General features: G+C 41.5%; 2 protein-coding genes across 5 annotated transcripts in view; both read right to left on the bottom strand.

Moving 5' to 3' along the window:
* The window catches only part of LOC147022236 (serine protease HTRA2, mitochondrial-like), a 32717-nt gene extending 22868 nt beyond the window's left edge, over positions 1-9849 (bottom strand). For 3 of the 4 annotated variants that reach the window (XR_015061124.1, XM_085892931.1, XM_085892929.1), the window contains exons 1-2: positions 9765-9849; positions 8208-8977 (exon numbers count right to left, since the gene is read on the bottom strand). Coding sequence is in view for 3 of the 4 variants with exons in the window: in XM_085892931.1 (XP_085749057.1) it covers positions 8208-8336 (129 nt within the window). In the remaining variant the exon portion in view is untranslated. The remainder of the gene's footprint in view (positions 1-8207; positions 8978-9764) is intronic. The other variant, XM_085892930.1, reaches the window with a different exon arrangement.
* Positions 2744-5598, bottom strand: LOC147022237 (uncharacterized). The gene has a single exon (XM_085890510.1). It carries the CDS (start codon positions 5574-5576, stop codon positions 4026-4028), a length of 1551 nt encoding a protein of 516 aa, XP_085746636.1. The 5' UTR covers positions 5577-5598; the 3' UTR covers positions 2744-4025.
* Positions 9850-18709: the final 8860 nt, after the last annotated feature.

Genomic DNA, 18709 nt, shown 5'->3' with positions numbered 1-18709 from the left:
GGCTGTATTTTTGACATGTACAGCGTAGCAACGGACATTTGTACATTTGTTTGTTTTACATGCACATGTAATAACTCTGTGCCGGTGCACGGTACAGGTTTTAAGGTCACGAGCGGTACAAGTTTTAAGGTCACGAGCGTAGGGTGCAGTGAATGATTGATTTCATCATAGTCTCATCTAGTACTGCAGCATAGCAAACCAATTGTTCAAATTTGCATAAAAGCACCAAAGTTGGTACACATGTAGAATAATGTATTCTGAACAATTATAGATATGGTGCCCGCTAGTGTATGCAATGTCTTTATCTTCTAACTCCCCTTCTTTTCAATGCACTTCCCCATAATCCTGCACACATATGTAGCGAGCCAATAAATCAGAGTACACTGTTGAAGTCGTTGGCAACAGAGATAGAGAACAATGCATGAAAAAGTGCATTTTTTGAAGCTTTGGCTGACCAAGGCACAATCTCGGGTGGCTCCATATATAGAATTGTTCGGAATACATTATTGTAAATGCGTACCAATTTTGGTGCTTTTATGCAAATTTGAACAATTGATCTGAAAGATCAGACTACGCTGCTGGACTAATCCACAGTGCATTGGTGTATTGTTTTAATATCGTAGTTATACATATAATTGCGAACGTAATGACACCAAATACAGCTCTTTTGTATCATTTTTACCAGGGTTATTGTATTTTATGCTTTGAAAAATTAAAAACAGCACTTATCATCGTTTTATTAATGTCTCATATTTCAGTAGTGCACACACCAAGAAAGAGACACTGGTCATCTCTAGTCACTTAAGATCCCAACTAAGCAAATGTAATGGTTTCAGGTATATAGACAAATCAATGTGTGAGCCAAGTCACAAAATAAGCCACTTTGGGGAATTTGATTCCCACGCCATGAGATGGTGGATGAAAATATGCTTAGCACAATCCCTGGGTCGGTCTGTGTGCCAAATGTGGTTGTCAGCCCATTGGTCTTTGCAAAAAACGCAAACATACAAACAAACACATACAAACAAAAAATTATATTTATTAGATTTTCCATGTTCTTCACAGTAGTTGGAAGCCCTGTGGCATCACTGAACCCTAGGCCACATCCTGATTGGACGATTAGAATGCAAGGGTGTGGCCGAGTGAGGGGATGGGCACGAGTGGTCAGCCTGCTGGACCAATCAGGAATTGTAACATTTAGAAGTTGCGAGTCCTGCACCAATGGTTTCAAAAACTTCTGGACTGACACATGCCACTCCAATCAGGACAGATGATTTTGTATGGTCCATTGAGGAAGAGTGGATAACAGAGTTCCATTAGTTGATGTGGACAGATGGTTTGCTGGACTAGTTTGGGATGTGCTGCAAGGAAGGAGATTCAAAAGTGCTCCAGAGTTTGTTTTTTTTGCCTCCACCGACATGTTTTTGGCCGTCCATCCATCAATAATCGGTTTTCCTTCCCACGATAACTTAACAGCTGAAGGGATCCAAGTATGTATAATGATGCAAAGATGAACCAATTTGATTATGGGGGCAAGAGGTCAAAGGTCAGAAGCCCTGTTCGTAAAATTCTGTTACCACGCTAACTTGTGAACCGGTGATGGGATTTTGACCAAAATTGGTACAATAATATATTAGACCGGGAGCCCGGGGCCCTGAGCTCAAACGAACGAGGTACTAGTATCTGAGTACAGGGGCATGAATGGAGTATCAAAAGACATATAGAAAGTTATTTCTGCCGGGTACCACCCTCTGCGTAAGGACCCTGGTGACCCTCCAAAGGGGTCCTTAAAATTGGCTAGATCAAACATTGGAAGTACCAGTTGGTATCACTTCCATATGGTGCATATGACCAACCTTACAACAAAACCACATGTGACAGACATGCCTACTACTGCAAAAGGCCACCCAGAAGCCCCAACAAGGGCCTCAAAAAGGGTGATGTGGATTTTTTAAACCCACCTTGTTGTGATCGTTGTCCTCCTGAAGGATTCTAACTGGCCGATTGTGGAATCCTATTTGACTTCAGACAGAGTTTAACGTTTGTCCGATTTGATTATAAAATCCTACAAAAACCCTATCGACACTGATAAAACTGATGTCCACACAAGTCCTTCCTTGTGAAACAATTTATTTCCTAATTATACACCATACACTTCTCACCCTTGTACAAAGAACTTAAGAATCCCCATTTGATTGCAATATTATTTGGTTCTATTTCATTCATTCTTACTTTAGTTAACAGTTAGACCAACCCGATTCAATTCACTTCTACATTACATCAGAGAGTTTTATTCTAACTTGGTACTTGGTCAGTTCCAAGGAGTACAAGCCACTGAGAAACTATACTTCCTCACGTGCTTGCACTGAGAACAATGTGCCTTTCAAAACATTTTATACTTTCGTGAGAGAGAGGTTGGGGGATATTCACCCAGACTGTAGACGTGTCCTTTAGACGAAAAGCCACTTCGTACATTTTCTAAACAAAGGTTCATTTATCAGCGCGGTCACTCTGCTCCAGAACAACACATTTCTTATCATTTAGGGCAAAAGTCTTTTGGCCAGAAATGACAGCCAAATCAACTTGCAGCATAAAAGTTACATTTCTGAAACTCCATTTGTTGCAATTTAAAATACATTAATATAAATTTTTCCCCCACAAGGGGCTCGCTCAAACATTGGAGGTACGAGATAAAACCAGTTTTAAAATCATATATACATTCCACAGAGTGTAAAATGTCCATTTCCAGACAAATTGTCTGCTGCATTGGCCCTACCAGAACCCCCAAAAGTGAGCGCTAAAAAGGGCAAAACATTACAGTGGACTAAAAATACACAATTGGCATAATTTTGCACATTATGCCGGCACACCATTACCATAGGAAACATTTATGTTTTACAATTTAACAAAAGAACAACAAAATACTCATAAGCCTACTGGTATCACACTATGAACCAGTAAACTCATATTGTACTGAAACACTCGGAAATATACGAAGACATAAATAGTTCTAATGTTTCCTAACTTCTCCGAACATTCTTTTCCGAGTTCGGAGATGTTATATTAGGAGAGGTCAGGGAACATTATAACTGTTATTACTTCCAAAGATTTCCGAGTTCGGAGACGTTAGGAAACATTAGAAGTAATTATGTCCTCGTATCTTTCCGAGTGTTTCCGTTTAATATGAGCCTCTAGTTTTTCCCGAGTTTTCTGGTTCATAGTGTGTGTCAAAGTCCAAACATGAAATCGTCGGCATCGTTGAACTCGGTGGCAAGATCTGGCTGATCAGGATCCTCATCCAACAGATAATCAGGTAGTGCAGGTCCTGAGAACCAGTCAGGAGCGTTTTTTTTTTTTTTCCGTTTCCGTTTTTGTCTTTCCACCCATAGTTCAATGGATCCAAACCTTCTCCTGGATGTGCCGAGTCTGCATTTCCCCACACAATTGAAATCAAGTGTGCTCGTCGTGTCTTGTTGTGAAGAGTTTGCGCAAGGTGGAAGAAGTGCACAGTCAACCTTCTTGACATTGGCCATGGGGTTTTCCTGAAAATAAAATATGGAATAAACTGTTTAATAGTATCACATGACTGTGCAGTTTGTGTCCAAGCAACACATGTTTGTTAACGTGAACATAGTGAATGACTCCAGTTTTACCTGATTCATTCTTCTGGTCATTGACGTAGCTTGGCATGTCTGGCCTCATTCACACCTGTCAAGTCACCCGTCATCTTCATACCATACAGGGAACAAACAAACTCTTCAGCTTTTTCGTGGTTTGGTTCCTCCTTGGATGCCATACTGAAGAAGAACTGGATAAGTGTTCCTTCAGTGTCCTTCTCGAGTAGCTCTAGTGGTTTCGTTTTCCCTTTCCGGTAAAATGCTGCTGTGAAGTCGCATCCGGTAAACGCATGAAGGCCTGGCATAGCTGCCGCTTGTCCATTCTGCTTCGCCTCTAAGGCAGTGGCAATGCTACCGACATCAATATGTCAACGGTCATTCCCTGACCCGCAGTCCATGATGATACGACTAAGATGTTTCACTTTGCAGGTGTCTACCCAGCATTCCAAGCAGGATCACCAACACATCGGTATCTGATGCTCGGATCATGGCAATTCCAGTCACCTTGGAGACATGGAATGCAAGGAGAGTGTCAGCTTCCTCGTGTCTACCTTGGAGATGGTCTGGATGTTCAACGATCATCTTCGAATCAGATTCACTGAAGGTAAAGCAGGTACAGTTACCTCCATGGGACACTATCAGGATCTTTTTCCCAAGGATTTCGCCGTATTGCCTCCCTTGCCATTCTTTCAGAAGGAAGATTGCCAGCTGATCCTTCAAGATACCATTTTGTAGCAACTTCTGGCAGCTCTGTTTTGGTGTTTGCTCTGGACCACTGATCACGAATGGACGATCCTTGGCTCCACGCAATTTCCTCTCGCTCTCTTTCAGTGAAACGGGGTGATATGTATCAAATAGTACATGCACCTCACTTCCAGAGCTGGAGCAAACATGTGCCAGGAGGCGTCTGGCCAGGTTTCCATAGGACGTGATGTTTCCAATTGCTGATAGAAACGAGTGCAGAAAGAGGCCACCGTCTATCAAGGTCACATCGATTGGAGGTAGGGCTCTTTCAGCGAATCCATCCTGTAGGGACTCCAGCTTCTTCAGCAGCTTGCTCTTGACAGTCTTCAGACCAGACCCATCAGAGTGAGCGATTGACAGTTTGTACTCTGTTATTGGGAATTCAATGACGTGCCGAAGGTTGAAGTTGGTTTTCTCTGATATGATGATGAACATACGAATGAATGCATCCCTTAATCCTTCAGTGGCTGTTTTGCCTTTTGCAGGCATGCGATTCTTCTTCGTATTTTCATAAGCGAAGTTGGTAACTTTCCGTCTCTGAATAGGCTTCATGAATCTTGTCTTGTCATCAGTACACTCGTCCTCGAACTTATTCTGATGCTTTTGGCCTTCCACAAGACTCTCCAGCAAATATCTCTCGGTTTCTGGTGCTGCTGCCTTTCCCGTTGCAATGTTCAGCAGGCAACCAGCTGTCGATGCAGGTGCTGAAAATGGATTGCATGATTCAGTCACTGCATTCAGCAACGTCTCGACTTGACAACAGTCCTTCTGGATCCTGCTGGGTCGAAGCTGTGCTGCAGGGTGTTCTTCCGTTTCCAGTCCTGTCAGATTTCGTAGCTCTGTAACTGGCATGCCCCGCTGTGTGGACGTGATACACCATCTTCGAATCGCGTTGTCAGAGTTGTGGAAGCCAATGATGCCTCTCATCGGTGATGCTGCATCCCTGTTCACCGTTTGTTCCAGTGACAAGTCAATTGCTGTTCTCACATAATTATTGGCTGTACGTCGTATGGAAAAGGCTCCTGTCTTAAGTACCATTAGACTCTCTGGTGCTGCCTTCTCCAGCTGGTTCAAAAACAGCACACCCCAGCGTGCATAGTTTGGGCGATTCAGTCCAAAGAATATGCCAATCATTGCTGGCAATATCACAATGTAACCATCAACGTTGTTCGTTCGCACTGCACGCATTAGCTCCCTGTGGATCCTGTTGATCATGTAGACATATATGCACCAGTATTGTGCGGTTGGACCGAGTTTGCCATGCATGACATCATTGAAAAATGCTTTTGGGGGTTCTGGTAGGGCCAATGCAGCAGACAATTTGTCTGGTAATGGACATTTTACACTCTGTGGGATGTATATATGATTTTGAAACTGGTTTTATCGAGTACCTCCAATGTTTGGGCTAGCCCCTTTTTTGGGGCCCTTGTTGGGGCTTCTGGGGGGCCTTTTGCAGTAGTAGGCATGTCTGCCACATGTGGCTTTGTTGTAAGGTTGGTCATACGCATCATATGGAAGTGATACCAACTGGTACTTCCAATGTTTGATCTAGCCAATTTTAAGGACCCCTTTGGAGGGTCACCAGGGTCCTTACGCAGAGGGTGGTACCCGGCAGAAATAACTTTCTATATGTCTTTTGATACTCCATTCATGCCCCTGTGCTCAGATATTAGTACCTCGTTCGTTTGAGTTCAGCGGCTCCCAGTCTATATTATGATGCAAAGATGAACTGATTAGATTTTGGCATCAAGCGGTCAAAGGTCATGTCAGGTCAGGTAAAAATGTGATACTTGAGAATAGCTGAAGGGGTTGAAATCAAACTTGGTTCTAGTATGTATTAATAATGATGTAATAATGTGAGCGGAGGCATACGTCGCGACGTCGAAAAGTGCCATTGTAATTATTTTGCTTTTTGTATACAAATTTGAGGTTCGTGGAAGAGCTAGAACACAGAACAGTACAGGATGCAACAGAACTAAAGGACCAGCACAATGACGGATGGGGTGCCAACAGCAGAGCCGGCTAGTGGACGCAAAACGATGACTCACAACTCCTCTCAAAACACCCCGGTTGGTCGAAATCAAGTTCCACGATAACTAAACCAGTACACAAAGAGGTTGCCAGTGATTTCGTCAAGACCACCATATTCAAGGGTTTACTGTACAATGTACATACAACACAAGGTAGGAATTAACATGGAAAATTGGACAAACAGCAACACAGGGACGAAAATAGAACAGTAAAACACACCGGATCCGGTTTGGAAAAAAATTGCTTCGAGGTGGAAGTATCAGTTGCAGATTCAACCGATACACATAGAGCAACTTGGAACAGGAGGTTTTCAGAGCTGCAAAACGTCCTGGTCACAAAGTTAGTTTTGCCCAGGGGATTCAACCAAACGAAGTGACCCGTCACCTTGGGCTCTCCGTGCTGGGTGCCAATCCAAGTGACACACCGAAGGGATCATCTCAGTTTTATTTCTCTTCGACCATTGAGTATCTGTTTTAGGATTAGCAGTGAGTGAGTACGTTTGTGTTGATGCAAGTGCACATTTCTCATTATTACTTCCCCCATTCCTTATTTATTGTTCATTAAAATAAATCAGTTTCTTTTAAAATTGATCTGTTTGCTTGTGGTTTCTGAGTTGATCTTCCTGCAAACAGTATTTGAATTAAACAAGGAGCTTGATATTATCAGTCCCCTGGCTTTTGGGTGGTATGAGGAATATCTGAAATATGGAAAGCTAAATGTTCAATTGTTTTTGAAATATCACGAACACACAAGTACATGAACAGATGATCGGCTGGTCAGACGGAGCTCATTTTAATGGCCTTGTTGAAAGGGGGGGGGGGGCACAACAAGCGCACACTTTGAATGAACGGGTGCAAATTTACCACCTAGTTTTGACATACCTCATCAATGACGTTTTGGGATATTATGCTAAACATAGTTTATGGCCCCATCTCTCAATGGCAAAGAATCGGTTAAAAATTTTTTTGCTATCTGGATCCAGATTCAGATCTTCACCGAAATCGAATCGATTCATCCTTGTCACACACCCAGACTGCCCAACAAATTTCGTCCAAATCCATCCACAACTTTGAGATATCCTGTTCACAGATAAACAAACAGACAGACGGGTGAAAACATAACATCCGTCCACCTTGGGTGGCAGAGGTAACAAAGCAAAATTTTTGACCACTACCAATCTTGTATGTAAACATGTCGATGATATCCATCAACAACATTCCAACTGATGTGTTGAAGAACTTGTGAGGTGAGATTGAAAATCTCACCCATCTCTTGCTTTCATACAAATCGGGTCAGCGCTATGCTCCTTTCTGTTTAACTATACCCTTAAAAAAAAAATTAAACAAACTTTGTAAAATAAATTATATTTGCTATCTCACTTCAACCAAACCTATTGATTACCAATTTAAAAACTTGTCAACTGAAGAGTTAAGCTGTTATGTTTCGGCATGTTTATCCTCCGCTTGCAATATGCTTGAAATATGTGCAACAAGCAGTGACGTGCGAGAGATGAGTGTTCAGCGATTCATATTGTGCGACAACCACGGCTAAATAATTGTCGGCTAAAAGACTGCAGAATCTGGAAAGAGATTAATAAAAATGGGTTTCCATTAAAGCTTGGCCAAGTTATCTCTCTTTATTTGTTGCTCAATGAAGCTCATCAATAATGGAGCCAAGGTGGGGAACAGGGAAGATAAATTTGACTCGACTTCTGAGTGTTAAAGAGAGTGCAGGGTCCATTCCCAATCAGATTTTGTTGTAATACCAAGAATTTCCATATAAACAATATCGTATGATATACAAATACATACATACATGAATGGCAGCATCTGTTTGGATGTAGTCGAGGTCTTTCCTGGAAATACCGAGCTGGTGGGAGGGACGGTGGGAGGAGCTCACGACTCCAGTTGTGACTGTGTTCGTCAGAGTGAAAGGGCTGCCCATAGCCACCACAAACTCTCCTGGACGTACAGCTGCCGAGTCACCCAAACTCAATACGGGTAATGGTGGCGAGGGCAAGGTGAGAGCGATTTGAGGCAGGGAACTACAAGAGGACTCAAACTTATCTGCTCATTGAGTTCCGTTCAACACAAAGGACACGCCACGGTGAATGACATCAAACATTATTACCTTGGCATTGATGCGTAGTGTGGCAATATCTGTGGCCTGGTCGACTGCCACCAGATAGGCCGTGCACTTACACCCTTCAGCCAGATGCACACGAACAGCACGACGTCCCGCCACAACATGGGCGTTGGTTACAATAAGGCCATCAGAAGAAACGATAAAACCAGACCCGGTCGATACATTGATTTGCTGCTGGGTTAGCGGATGTTTGGAGCGAAATTGCGTACAAAGAAAAATAAGAAACTTTCTACAAGAATTTCACAACTTTCTCATGAACCCCAGTTGCTCTCTTAACATCCTCTCATTTTGGGACCGACCCAAACCTGCCTCCCAAGAATCTCAATGAAGACAACTGCCGGTGCTGCTTTTTCCACGACATCCGCCAGAAAGTTGAAGCGATATCGAGGTGAATCAGGGTCCATGGGAGGTGCAAGAATGGCACAGTTAGCCGGTGGGAGCTGTGGGGGAAAAAAATTATATTAATGTATTGTAAATTGTAACAAATGGAGTTTTAGAAATGTAAGTTTATGCTGCAAGTTGAATTGGCTGTCATTTCTGGCCAAAAGACTTTTGCCCTGAATGTTAAGAAATGTGTTGTTCTGGAGCAGAGTGACCGAGCTAATAACAAACGAACCTTTGCCTAGAAATATCCGAAGTGGCTTCTCGTCTAAAGGACACGTCTGCAGTCTGGGTTGAATAGCCCCCACCTCTCTCTCATGAAAATATAAAATGGTTTGAAATGTAAAATTGTTTCAGTGCAAGTACATGAGGAAGTTTAGTATCTCAGTGGCTTGTACTCCTTGGAACTGACCAAGTACCAAATTAGAATTAAACTCTCTGATGTAATGTGGAAGTGAATTGAATCGGGTTGGTCTAACTGTTAAATGAAGTAAGAATAAATGAAATTGAACCAAATAATATTGCAATCAAAGGGGATTCTTAAGTTCATTGTACAAGGGTGAGAAGTGTATGGTCGATAATTAGAAAATAAATTGTTTCACAATGAAAGACTTGTGTGGACATCAGTTTTATCAGTGTCGATCGGGTTTTTGTAGGATTTTATAACCAAATCGGACAAACGTTAAACTCTGCCTGAAGTCAAATAGGATTCCACAATCGACCAGGTAGAATCCTTCAGGAGGACAACGATCACAACAAGGTGGGTTAAAAAAATCCACAACAGAGCAGGCGGTGAAGCCATGTGGTCTGGGCATTCCCAGATCCTCGATCAGCAGGAAGACCCACCGGGTCACGGCGAAGAAGCAAGCTGAGGCCTATTCCCAGTCCAAGTCCACTCCCAAGCAGTGAAACCCACATGTGCTGTCTGCCAAAGGGGAGAGGGGAAGGTTACACCGTTGTGTCAAATGTGTGGATCACATGCACACACGTGCACATACACCTCCATGTTGTCATGATGTTTATGACTTGTTCAAACTACAGAACACAAACCACCCTTGGTTTCCAGGGTGCACCCTTTTGCCTCAACCGGACATCTGTGAAAATCACGTGCATCGCGTTCTGACGTCACGCCAAACGGCTGACGTCATTCCACATGCGCCCGAGTAAAAGTTAAACATGTGTGAGGACGCCGTTGCTTGCTGGGGGCGGCTAAAGGAGAGGTGCCATCTCTGGGAATCCTCGGCCGATGACATTTTAATTTGTGTGTACAGTGCGCACACGAGAGCGGCGAACACGTCGGGACTCGCACACCATCAATAATAAATAAATAGCATGTGACGTCACACGCACCTTTCAACACCTTTCCAGCACTTTTCTCATGATATCCAAAAAGGGCTTTTACAATGTTTAAAAAAAAGACGTCGTGTCTTTTTTCGCCAAGACGTCGTGTCGAATGTCGATGTGGGTGGTGAAATCTATATGTCGTGGATCATTTAGTTTTAAGGAATAGCCAATCAGCGTGTTCGATATGGAGACCCTATTGAGCAGGTTACCTGATTGGTTGTAAGTTTGGTATAAATGTAATATCGTCATAATATGATTAAGGAAAAGACATAAATTTACATTATTAAAGATGAAGTGTACGTGCACCACGTGACCTTCACAACCCGTCAACCCTCCATCTTACAAAAGTAATTTTATAATAAAAATTAAAAATATGTGTTTGCAATCGGCTTACATTTGTAATTATGCAGATAAAACCTGTTTTTGATGGATGGTTCATTTAATAAATAAAACCGTCAACCGTGAAATCTCGCGAGTCGCGAGATTAGTGACGCGAATCACGAGGGTCGAATCACAGAGCACGAGCTCGCAGCAGGAGAAAAAGACGATCATGTCGATGAAATACCGACAGAAGCTGGCCAACCTGGCCAAGCCAGCAACGTTATCCCTGCGGCTGTAGCCCCAGCGCAGACAGCCGAGTTTCCACGCTCGGCGGCGGCCTCGGGGTCGGGTTTGACTGTCAAGCCGCTTCCCGATGATCTTGGAAGTGAGAGACCGAATCGAGTTGTTCTACAGCAGTACCCTGGCCATCTGTTGCAGAACAAGAGTTGCTCGTTTGTGTCCTCGTGGTACCAGACTAATGAATGGCTGGAATACAGTGTGCAGACAGATGCAGCATTCTGCTATCCATGTAGGAAGTTTAACACCGCACGTGGCCCAGTGGACTCCACTTTCACAGTGCGAGGCGACCGGAATTGGAAACATGCCGTTTAGAAAGGCAGGGGGTTTCACAAACACGCAACTTCAAAGGAAAATTTAACTTGTGTTTTGAGGTGGAAGGAGAATGAGAGGCACATCGATTGTGGTGAGGAGATTTCCACACTCCTCAATGCTGACCGGCTAAATAGAAACCAGTGCTATGTGTCTGCTCTTATAGATGTTGTGGGATTTATCGCCGAAAATCAGATACCTTTGAGAGGGAGCCTTGATCATTTTGAAGATATGTCAGACGGGCACAGTGGGCTCTTCCTCTCACTTTTAAACTACACACTCAAAAAAAAGACACCGAGCTAGCCAAAATAATAAAGCATATCCCACGAAACGCAAGCTATAGTAGTCCAGAAATGCAGAATGAACTGATCTGCACATTAAGTAATGTTGTGACGGATGCCATCATGGAAGAAGTAGGCACATCATGGTTTACCATCAAGGTGGATGGGACGAGGTACCCCACTGAATGTGAGAACAAATCAATCATCATTCGCTTTGTATCGGCATCAAATGAAGCAACAGAGCGTCTACTCACAATAGCTACAGCCGACGCTGGAGATGCAAAAACATTGACAGACCTAATAATTGCAGAGCTGACAAAAACAGGACGTGACACGTCCCCCGTTTAGTCATTGTATCTCTGGTATATTAATTTTCTAATGCCAATTCTTCACAACACCTTGTATAAGTGCACCTGAATTGGTGCCAATTGTCTAATCATTGAATATTTGCATTGTGAATGTGCCAGTTTGTTGCGGCTCTCCTGCATTCGAATAATTTTAGGCCAAAAACATCGGAACCTATTAAATCTAGCTGAGATCAATTTGGTTAGTATGCGACGGCAACCTCAGTATAGATGTGTCAATGCTGCATGAATACAATAGTATACTGGGTTATCAAAAATATTCAATATAATAATTGTGCCCCCCCCATCCAGTTCATATGCCCCCCTTAATACTGAGCCCTGGCTACGGGCCTGCATCTCACCCCACATTTCCTTCATTTCTTCTTTCATTCTGTTCTTCACCTGCTGTATATTAGCATTATTGTGATTATTCAACCTGCACGCATTTGTTTTTATTTCATTTGTGTTTGTTTCCATTTTCTTACTCATTGCTTGCATATTTGCATTTATTCCCACCAGCATGGCGCAAAGCTGGACCATGTCCGGTGCGCTCAGCTGAGCCGATTCGCCAAGGATCGGGGGGTTTTAGTGGAGAGGGGGGGAGGGGAGGTGGCATACGCCGCGGCCGCCGCCGCGCCCATTTCGGGTTCTGGGCTCGGTTTGGGGGGGGATTGTTCCTGCATTACAATGGGAATGTCCTGCACGGCGATTTCATCCTGGGCCATGGATTCTAAAAATTCTGCATCCATATCTACCCCCGGCACCCGCTCGCCTTGAGACTCTATCTTGTTTCTCGTAACGGGATTATTTCAAAAAGCTCGTAATTTGGAGGGAATGGGGGGGGGGTCGCTTCGCACACCGCTGGTCCGTTCCCGTGAATTTAGTTGGAGACGGGAGAGTTTGTTTCCCGCTCGCTGACACCAGTGTTGCGAATTCGCGCCCGCCAACGTGCGATCGGCCACATAACTCGAATCGCGACACGTCGCCCACCGGACGGACAATTCAGTCGTGACCCTCCGTGAACTACCGCCCGGAGGCAGTCACGAGTGGGGGTTTAACCTCACCACGATCGTGCCAATTGTCCACCCTCGCAGGATAGGGTTGCTCGCCAAATTTGACCTACCTAAGCACCTGCAAGAATGGTCGACCGGGCAATCGTACCACGCCACAGGCCGACTCCAGACATGAACCGCTTAAGCGGTTTGTTCCGTATTACAGGGATAACCGAGCAGAGTTATCGTCGGCCTTGACGGTTCCGATTAATTACCGGGCGTTTTAAACCCACTATCAATCCCTTACGTGATGCAAGATGGAGATTCAATAAAAGAAAGGAGACGAAGCAAAGCGGGAAAACAGTTCAACAAGCAATGCACTTTATTTACACACACACAGACAAGCACGTATATACAGCCATACAGTCAAGATGCAACAAAAGCAAATGCAATACGACGCAGAGCCACAACCGAATAAAAGCGGAATTATTTACAACACTTATACAGTTCTACTTGTCGGACTGGCGCCACATACACACATTTACACAAAACCCCAAAGAAAAGAAAGTCGTGACTTCCCTGCGCGCCGTCGAGTCCCTCTCCCACGACTTCAGCGTGGTCGCGCCTGGTTCCAATTTCCCTCGTGGCCGGCGATTTCCCTCTCCGGCAGTCCTCGTCCAGACGCGTAGGCTCACGCCCCACAGCCGGCTCTGCCGCGTCTCACGTCCGCGCCTCCCCCGTGGCAGGCGAGAATTCTATCACTGAGCCACCAAGGACGACCTCACGACGAAGTCACGACCACTCCAATTCCAACTGCTCTCTCTCTCTTTTTGACCTCTCTCCACCTTTTTGTCGAGCGGGCTCTGCCCTCTGCTCCGCCCCGTTTTCGGCCCCGCCTCGCTTCGAGCTTCTGCTCGAAGCCTCTCGAAGGGGGGCGTGCCCTCTTGCTCTCCCTCCACCCCGTGCCGTGCGGGGGCCGGGGGAGTCAGTTTTGGCTCGGGGCCAGGGAATTATTCCCCCAAAATGAGACCCCTCCCTTACATGACCTCTGACCTGCATCGCCCTTCCTCCACTCCAAAGCGGGGGGAAGATCAGGCGGGAGAATCACGCGGGAAAAGTCCGCGCAGGCTCCGCAAGAGCTTTTGTTCTGGCAATCCTGCGTGCGTTTCTGGACAGTTTCCACTGCGGAAATCATCACCGTGTGGTGGACGGCGTTCATAAGTGCGGGTCGTGGCGAAGATGGTGGTGGCTGTTGAGGTGAGGGTGAGACGTGGTTGTTTGGTGGGTGGCAGGCGTCGTTTGAGAATGGCGGGTGAGGCGATGCTTGCGGGGTTGGGTTGTGGAGGTGAAGGTGGTGGCGGTTTGGTGGAGTTGTTCGGGGGCGTTGTTGATGGTGGCTTAATGGTCGAAAATAACAACAGAGAAAGAAAAATGGCTAACTCAAAGCGTTGCAGCCCGGATGAATCACACACATTTCCTCTATACAACGGGTTTGGGCTAGCAACACATGGACTTACCGAGATATCTCACCTGAGGACTCTTTCTGGTGAAATGCGAATTTCCACAACCGTAACAATATTACCATTGATATCCACATAATTTTTTCATGAACAGATTCAACAACGGCATTTTTTTATGTTGAAGGTAATTTTAAAAAGGTCCTTAACTACTTGTGAACGAAATTAAATTTTGCATGATATATTAACATCCTTTATTTCATCAAGATTTACATATTTTGGGTTGTTGAAAAAAAAAATCCAAATTTCTCCAAGCTTATTGCTGATGGTCTTATCTTTTCTTTCTCAAGCTTCATCCATGAAGGTTTTCTTTTTTTATACTTTTACTTGTTTCATTGCTTTTTATAGTTTTGAATATATTGCGAGAAGGAGAGGAGAAACTTTTGTTTGAGCTACTTTTAATTGATGTTCTTCGAGATATACTAAAAACCCTTCCACTGAAGGAAATTGAAGAATTCATATTATAAACCATAATTGTTCTCATCCAAGAGTTGGTATATTTATCTTTATTCAATTTTACATCCTCAACATATTTCTCAGTATCTTTTACAAATGTAGAGATTGATTGAAACTTGTCTTATGTGTCTTGACACACTGTATTTATCAAGTAAAAAATTTGGTGGGTAAAATAGTTTTAAGCAAAGATTCACCTTCATATTAAAAGGATTTTTCATCAAGAAAATTTTAGTATAAACAGAAAAGTGTCGATAAATTACCACAAGATTATCATCACGAAAATTTTATTCAAAGTAAAGTTATGCCACATAAATATGGTGACTACAACTCATTGTGATGTCTGTAATGTTAATATTCTTTTTTTAAATGACAGTCGACACCTTCAAACACAAAAACAGAAAAGATCTGTTGAAGGAATATCTTTAAAATGTGTGCATTGTGATACATGTAATATTGATATTCTCAAAGGAAATTTTAATGGACATCTTCAAACATAAAAAGAAACACAAGAAGAATGAAGTGGGGATACTTGGATACTTTATTGAAAATATTGATGAAGCATTTGAAGGAAATTAAAAAAGAATATTTTGCTTTATAGTGCCAACACCAACATCAACCATTGAGACAATTCTTATGGTTAAACCAAGAATTGAAATTCTAATTTAAAAATACATTGAGAAAAATCAATGCTTTTAAATTTTGCATGGGAGTAAAAATAAAAATGACAAGACAAGGTGGTGAAGAAACTCCCAAATGAGAACAAATCCTCACTTTATCACATCCTCAACATATTTCTCAGTATCTTTTACAAATGTAGAGATTGATTGAAACTTGTCTTATGTGTCTTGACACACTGTATTTATCAAGTAAAAAATTTGGTGGGTAAAATAGTTTTAAGCAAAGATTCACCTTCATATTAAAAGGATTTTTCATCAAGAAAATTTTAGTATAAACAGAAAAGTGTCGATAAATTACCACAAGATTATCATCACGAAAATTTTATTCAAAGTAAAGTTATGCCACATAAATATGGTGACTACAACTCATTGTGATGTCTGTAATGTTAATATTCTTTTTTTAAATGACAGTCGACACCTTCAAACACAAAAACAGAAAAGATCTGTTGAAGGAATATCTTTAAAATGTGAGCATTGTGATACATGTAATATTGATATTCTCAAAGGAAATTTTAATGGACATCTTCAAACATAAAAAGAAACACAAGAAGAATGAAGTGGGGATACTTGGATACTTTATTGAAAATATTGATGAAGCATTTGAAGGAAATTAAAAAAGAATATTTTGCTTTATAGTGCCAACACCAACATCAACCATTGAGACAATTCTTATGGTTAAACCAAGAATTGAAATTCTAATTTAAAAATACATTGAGCAAAATCAATGCTTTTAAATTTTGCATGGGAGTAAAAATAAAAATGACAAGACAAGGTGGTGAAGAAACTCCCAAATGAGAACAAATCCTCACTTTATCACATCATTCCAAGATTTCTTAGATTGTGATGTATTTGATGAACTTCTGAGAAATGAACAAAATGTTTGTGACAATGTGGAAGGTTGTGGATTTGTTTTTCAAAAAAATAATCTTTGTGGATGTACACATCCTAAAATAAGATCCTCTCAAAGCTTCCTCATACATACATTTACCAAAAGAGATAAAGCTTTAAAAGGAAGTTGTTAATATTCAAAACAATGATAATAAATGTATTCTATGGTCTGTTCGTGCTCACATCCATCCTCCGAAATATATTCCTGAAAGAGTATCTCATTATAAAAATATGAGATTACACGAAAGGTTAAAGATTTAAAGTTTCCAATGTCATTGAGTTATATTCCTAAATTTGAGAAAATGAACAATCTATCTGTTAATGTATGGGGATTAGCGGATACAAAGTTCAGATATTAAAATTTTCCATCAACTACAAGAATGATTAAACACACATTGGCCTTCTCTAATTTACTTCAAAGGAAAAATCACATAATGCTTTCATCAAAAATTTCTCAGGATTATCCAAATCACAACGATACAAAAGAAAATGTAAAATATATCCTTGAAAGAGATGTATCAACTCTGTTAATACAAAATAATGATAAAATTAAGATTTGAAATGTTGTAGTTATCAAAAATCAACCGGAATCAATTCACCAAAAGCAGGTTCAAACGTATCATACAAAAATTTCAACAAATCGATAACACATCTTTTTGTGATACATGCTGATTTTGAAAGTATCCTTGAAAAGACAGACACTGTTTCTCCAAATACAAATAAATTATTCACAAATCAATCTCAAAAACATACTCCTTGTGGTTTCTGTTGTGATATCAAATCATCTGTTGCTGATGAATACAACAAGTTGGAACTTTACAGAGGAGAAGATGCCTCCCAATAGTTTGTGAAATGACTGGAAAAAGACTGCATTAAATGATCTCAAGTAATGGCAAAAAACCTACAAACCAATGTCCTCAACAAAGGAATAGAAAAGGAAATTTAGGAAAAACAATATTTGTCATATTTGTGAGGAGAAAATTAGTGAAGGTCAAAAGGTAAGAGACCATTGTCATCTCATCAGTAAATATGGAGGTCCAGCTCATCAGAGTTATAATCTCAATTATTCCATTCCCTAGATTCCCTCTTTCATTCCAGTATTTTCACAGCAATGCTCACCAAGTCACATCTTTTTTTTTATAAATGAATTGAGTAAAACCAGTGGAGACATTTCAGCCATTTCTAACACAAACCAGAATTACATCTCATTCACAAAACAATCCCTGCATCTCGCATAACTCATATCAGATGTATTGATGCATTCAAGTTTATGTGAAGTCCATTGTCTAACTTGGAATTAAACATTAAGAACTTTCCAGTTCTCCAATCACATTTCTCAAATCAAAAAGAGATTGATCTCCTATCACAAAAGGGAAGGTTTTAGGAATGATATGAGAGAGACAGCAAATAAAACCAAGGCTTACTTGCCGTGTCCTTATGATTATGTGAACTCATTTGGGAGGTTAAAAAAACCAGAACTTCCCTCAAGGGAAAGTTTCCATAATGAGTGAAATAAAAGTCAAATAACTGATGAAGATAATCTTCAAGCACAAAATGTTTGGAAGAAGTTTAATATAAAGAACCTTGGGGAATATCATGATTTGTATCTTAAAACTGATGTTCTTTTATTGGCTGATGTATTTGAGACTTTTTGAACAATCTGTCATAATAAAAATCTCAATGGATTAGACCCTGCTCACAATTCCACAGTCCAGGATTGGCTTGGAGTGCTTTGTTTAAAATGTCAAAACAACCATTGGAATTAATCGGGGATATAGATATGCTTTGGATCATACAGAAAGCAAAAAGAGGTGGAATATTACGTCTGTTCAAAGAGATATGCAAAAGCCAACAACAAATCTCTTCCCAACTGTGATGTTAAAAAAGATAGTTCTGACTTGATGTAATTTGATGCTAACAATTTGTATGGATGGGCTTTGTCTCAATCTTTACCTTCTGGAAATCTTAGATGGGTTTAGGAGAAAAATTCTGAAAAGGCATTGCAGGACATTGTTATCTCCTCTCAAAAACAATTTGATGAAGCTAAAGTAGGATATTATTTTGGGGTTCATTTAAAATATCCTGAAGAACTCTGTAAGAAACAAAAAGACCTTCCATATGTGCCTGATAAATGAAGTCTAAAGAAGGAATGGCTGAGCGGTTATCAACAATCATTTCTTCCAAAAGGCAAACCAACAGAAGAATTACTTACTACATCATTGTATAAACGGAATTATGTTTTACATCAAAGGAATTTAAGACAACATGTATCTGCTGGGTTGAGTCAAGAAAATTCATCGGATTTTGAAATTTAAACAGTCATTGGTTGAAAAAGTATGTTGATTTTAACACAGAGAAGAGA

Source organism: Eptatretus burgeri, chromosome 8 (assembly GCF_056783735.1).
Source record: "Eptatretus burgeri isolate ZD-2024b chromosome 8, Ebu_testis_v1, whole genome shotgun sequence".
Taxonomy (NCBI): domain Eukaryota; kingdom Metazoa; phylum Chordata; class Myxini; order Myxiniformes; family Myxinidae; genus Eptatretus; species Eptatretus burgeri.
Note: the sequence above shows the minus strand (reverse complement) of the source record. Positions and strands in the feature narration are given on the sequence as shown.

Excerpts from the sequence above, each read along its gene's own strand:
- LOC147022237 (XM_085890510.1), bottom strand. The coding sequence starts at position 5,576 with ATGATCAACAGGATCCACAGGGAGCTAATGCGTGCAGTGCGAACGAAC.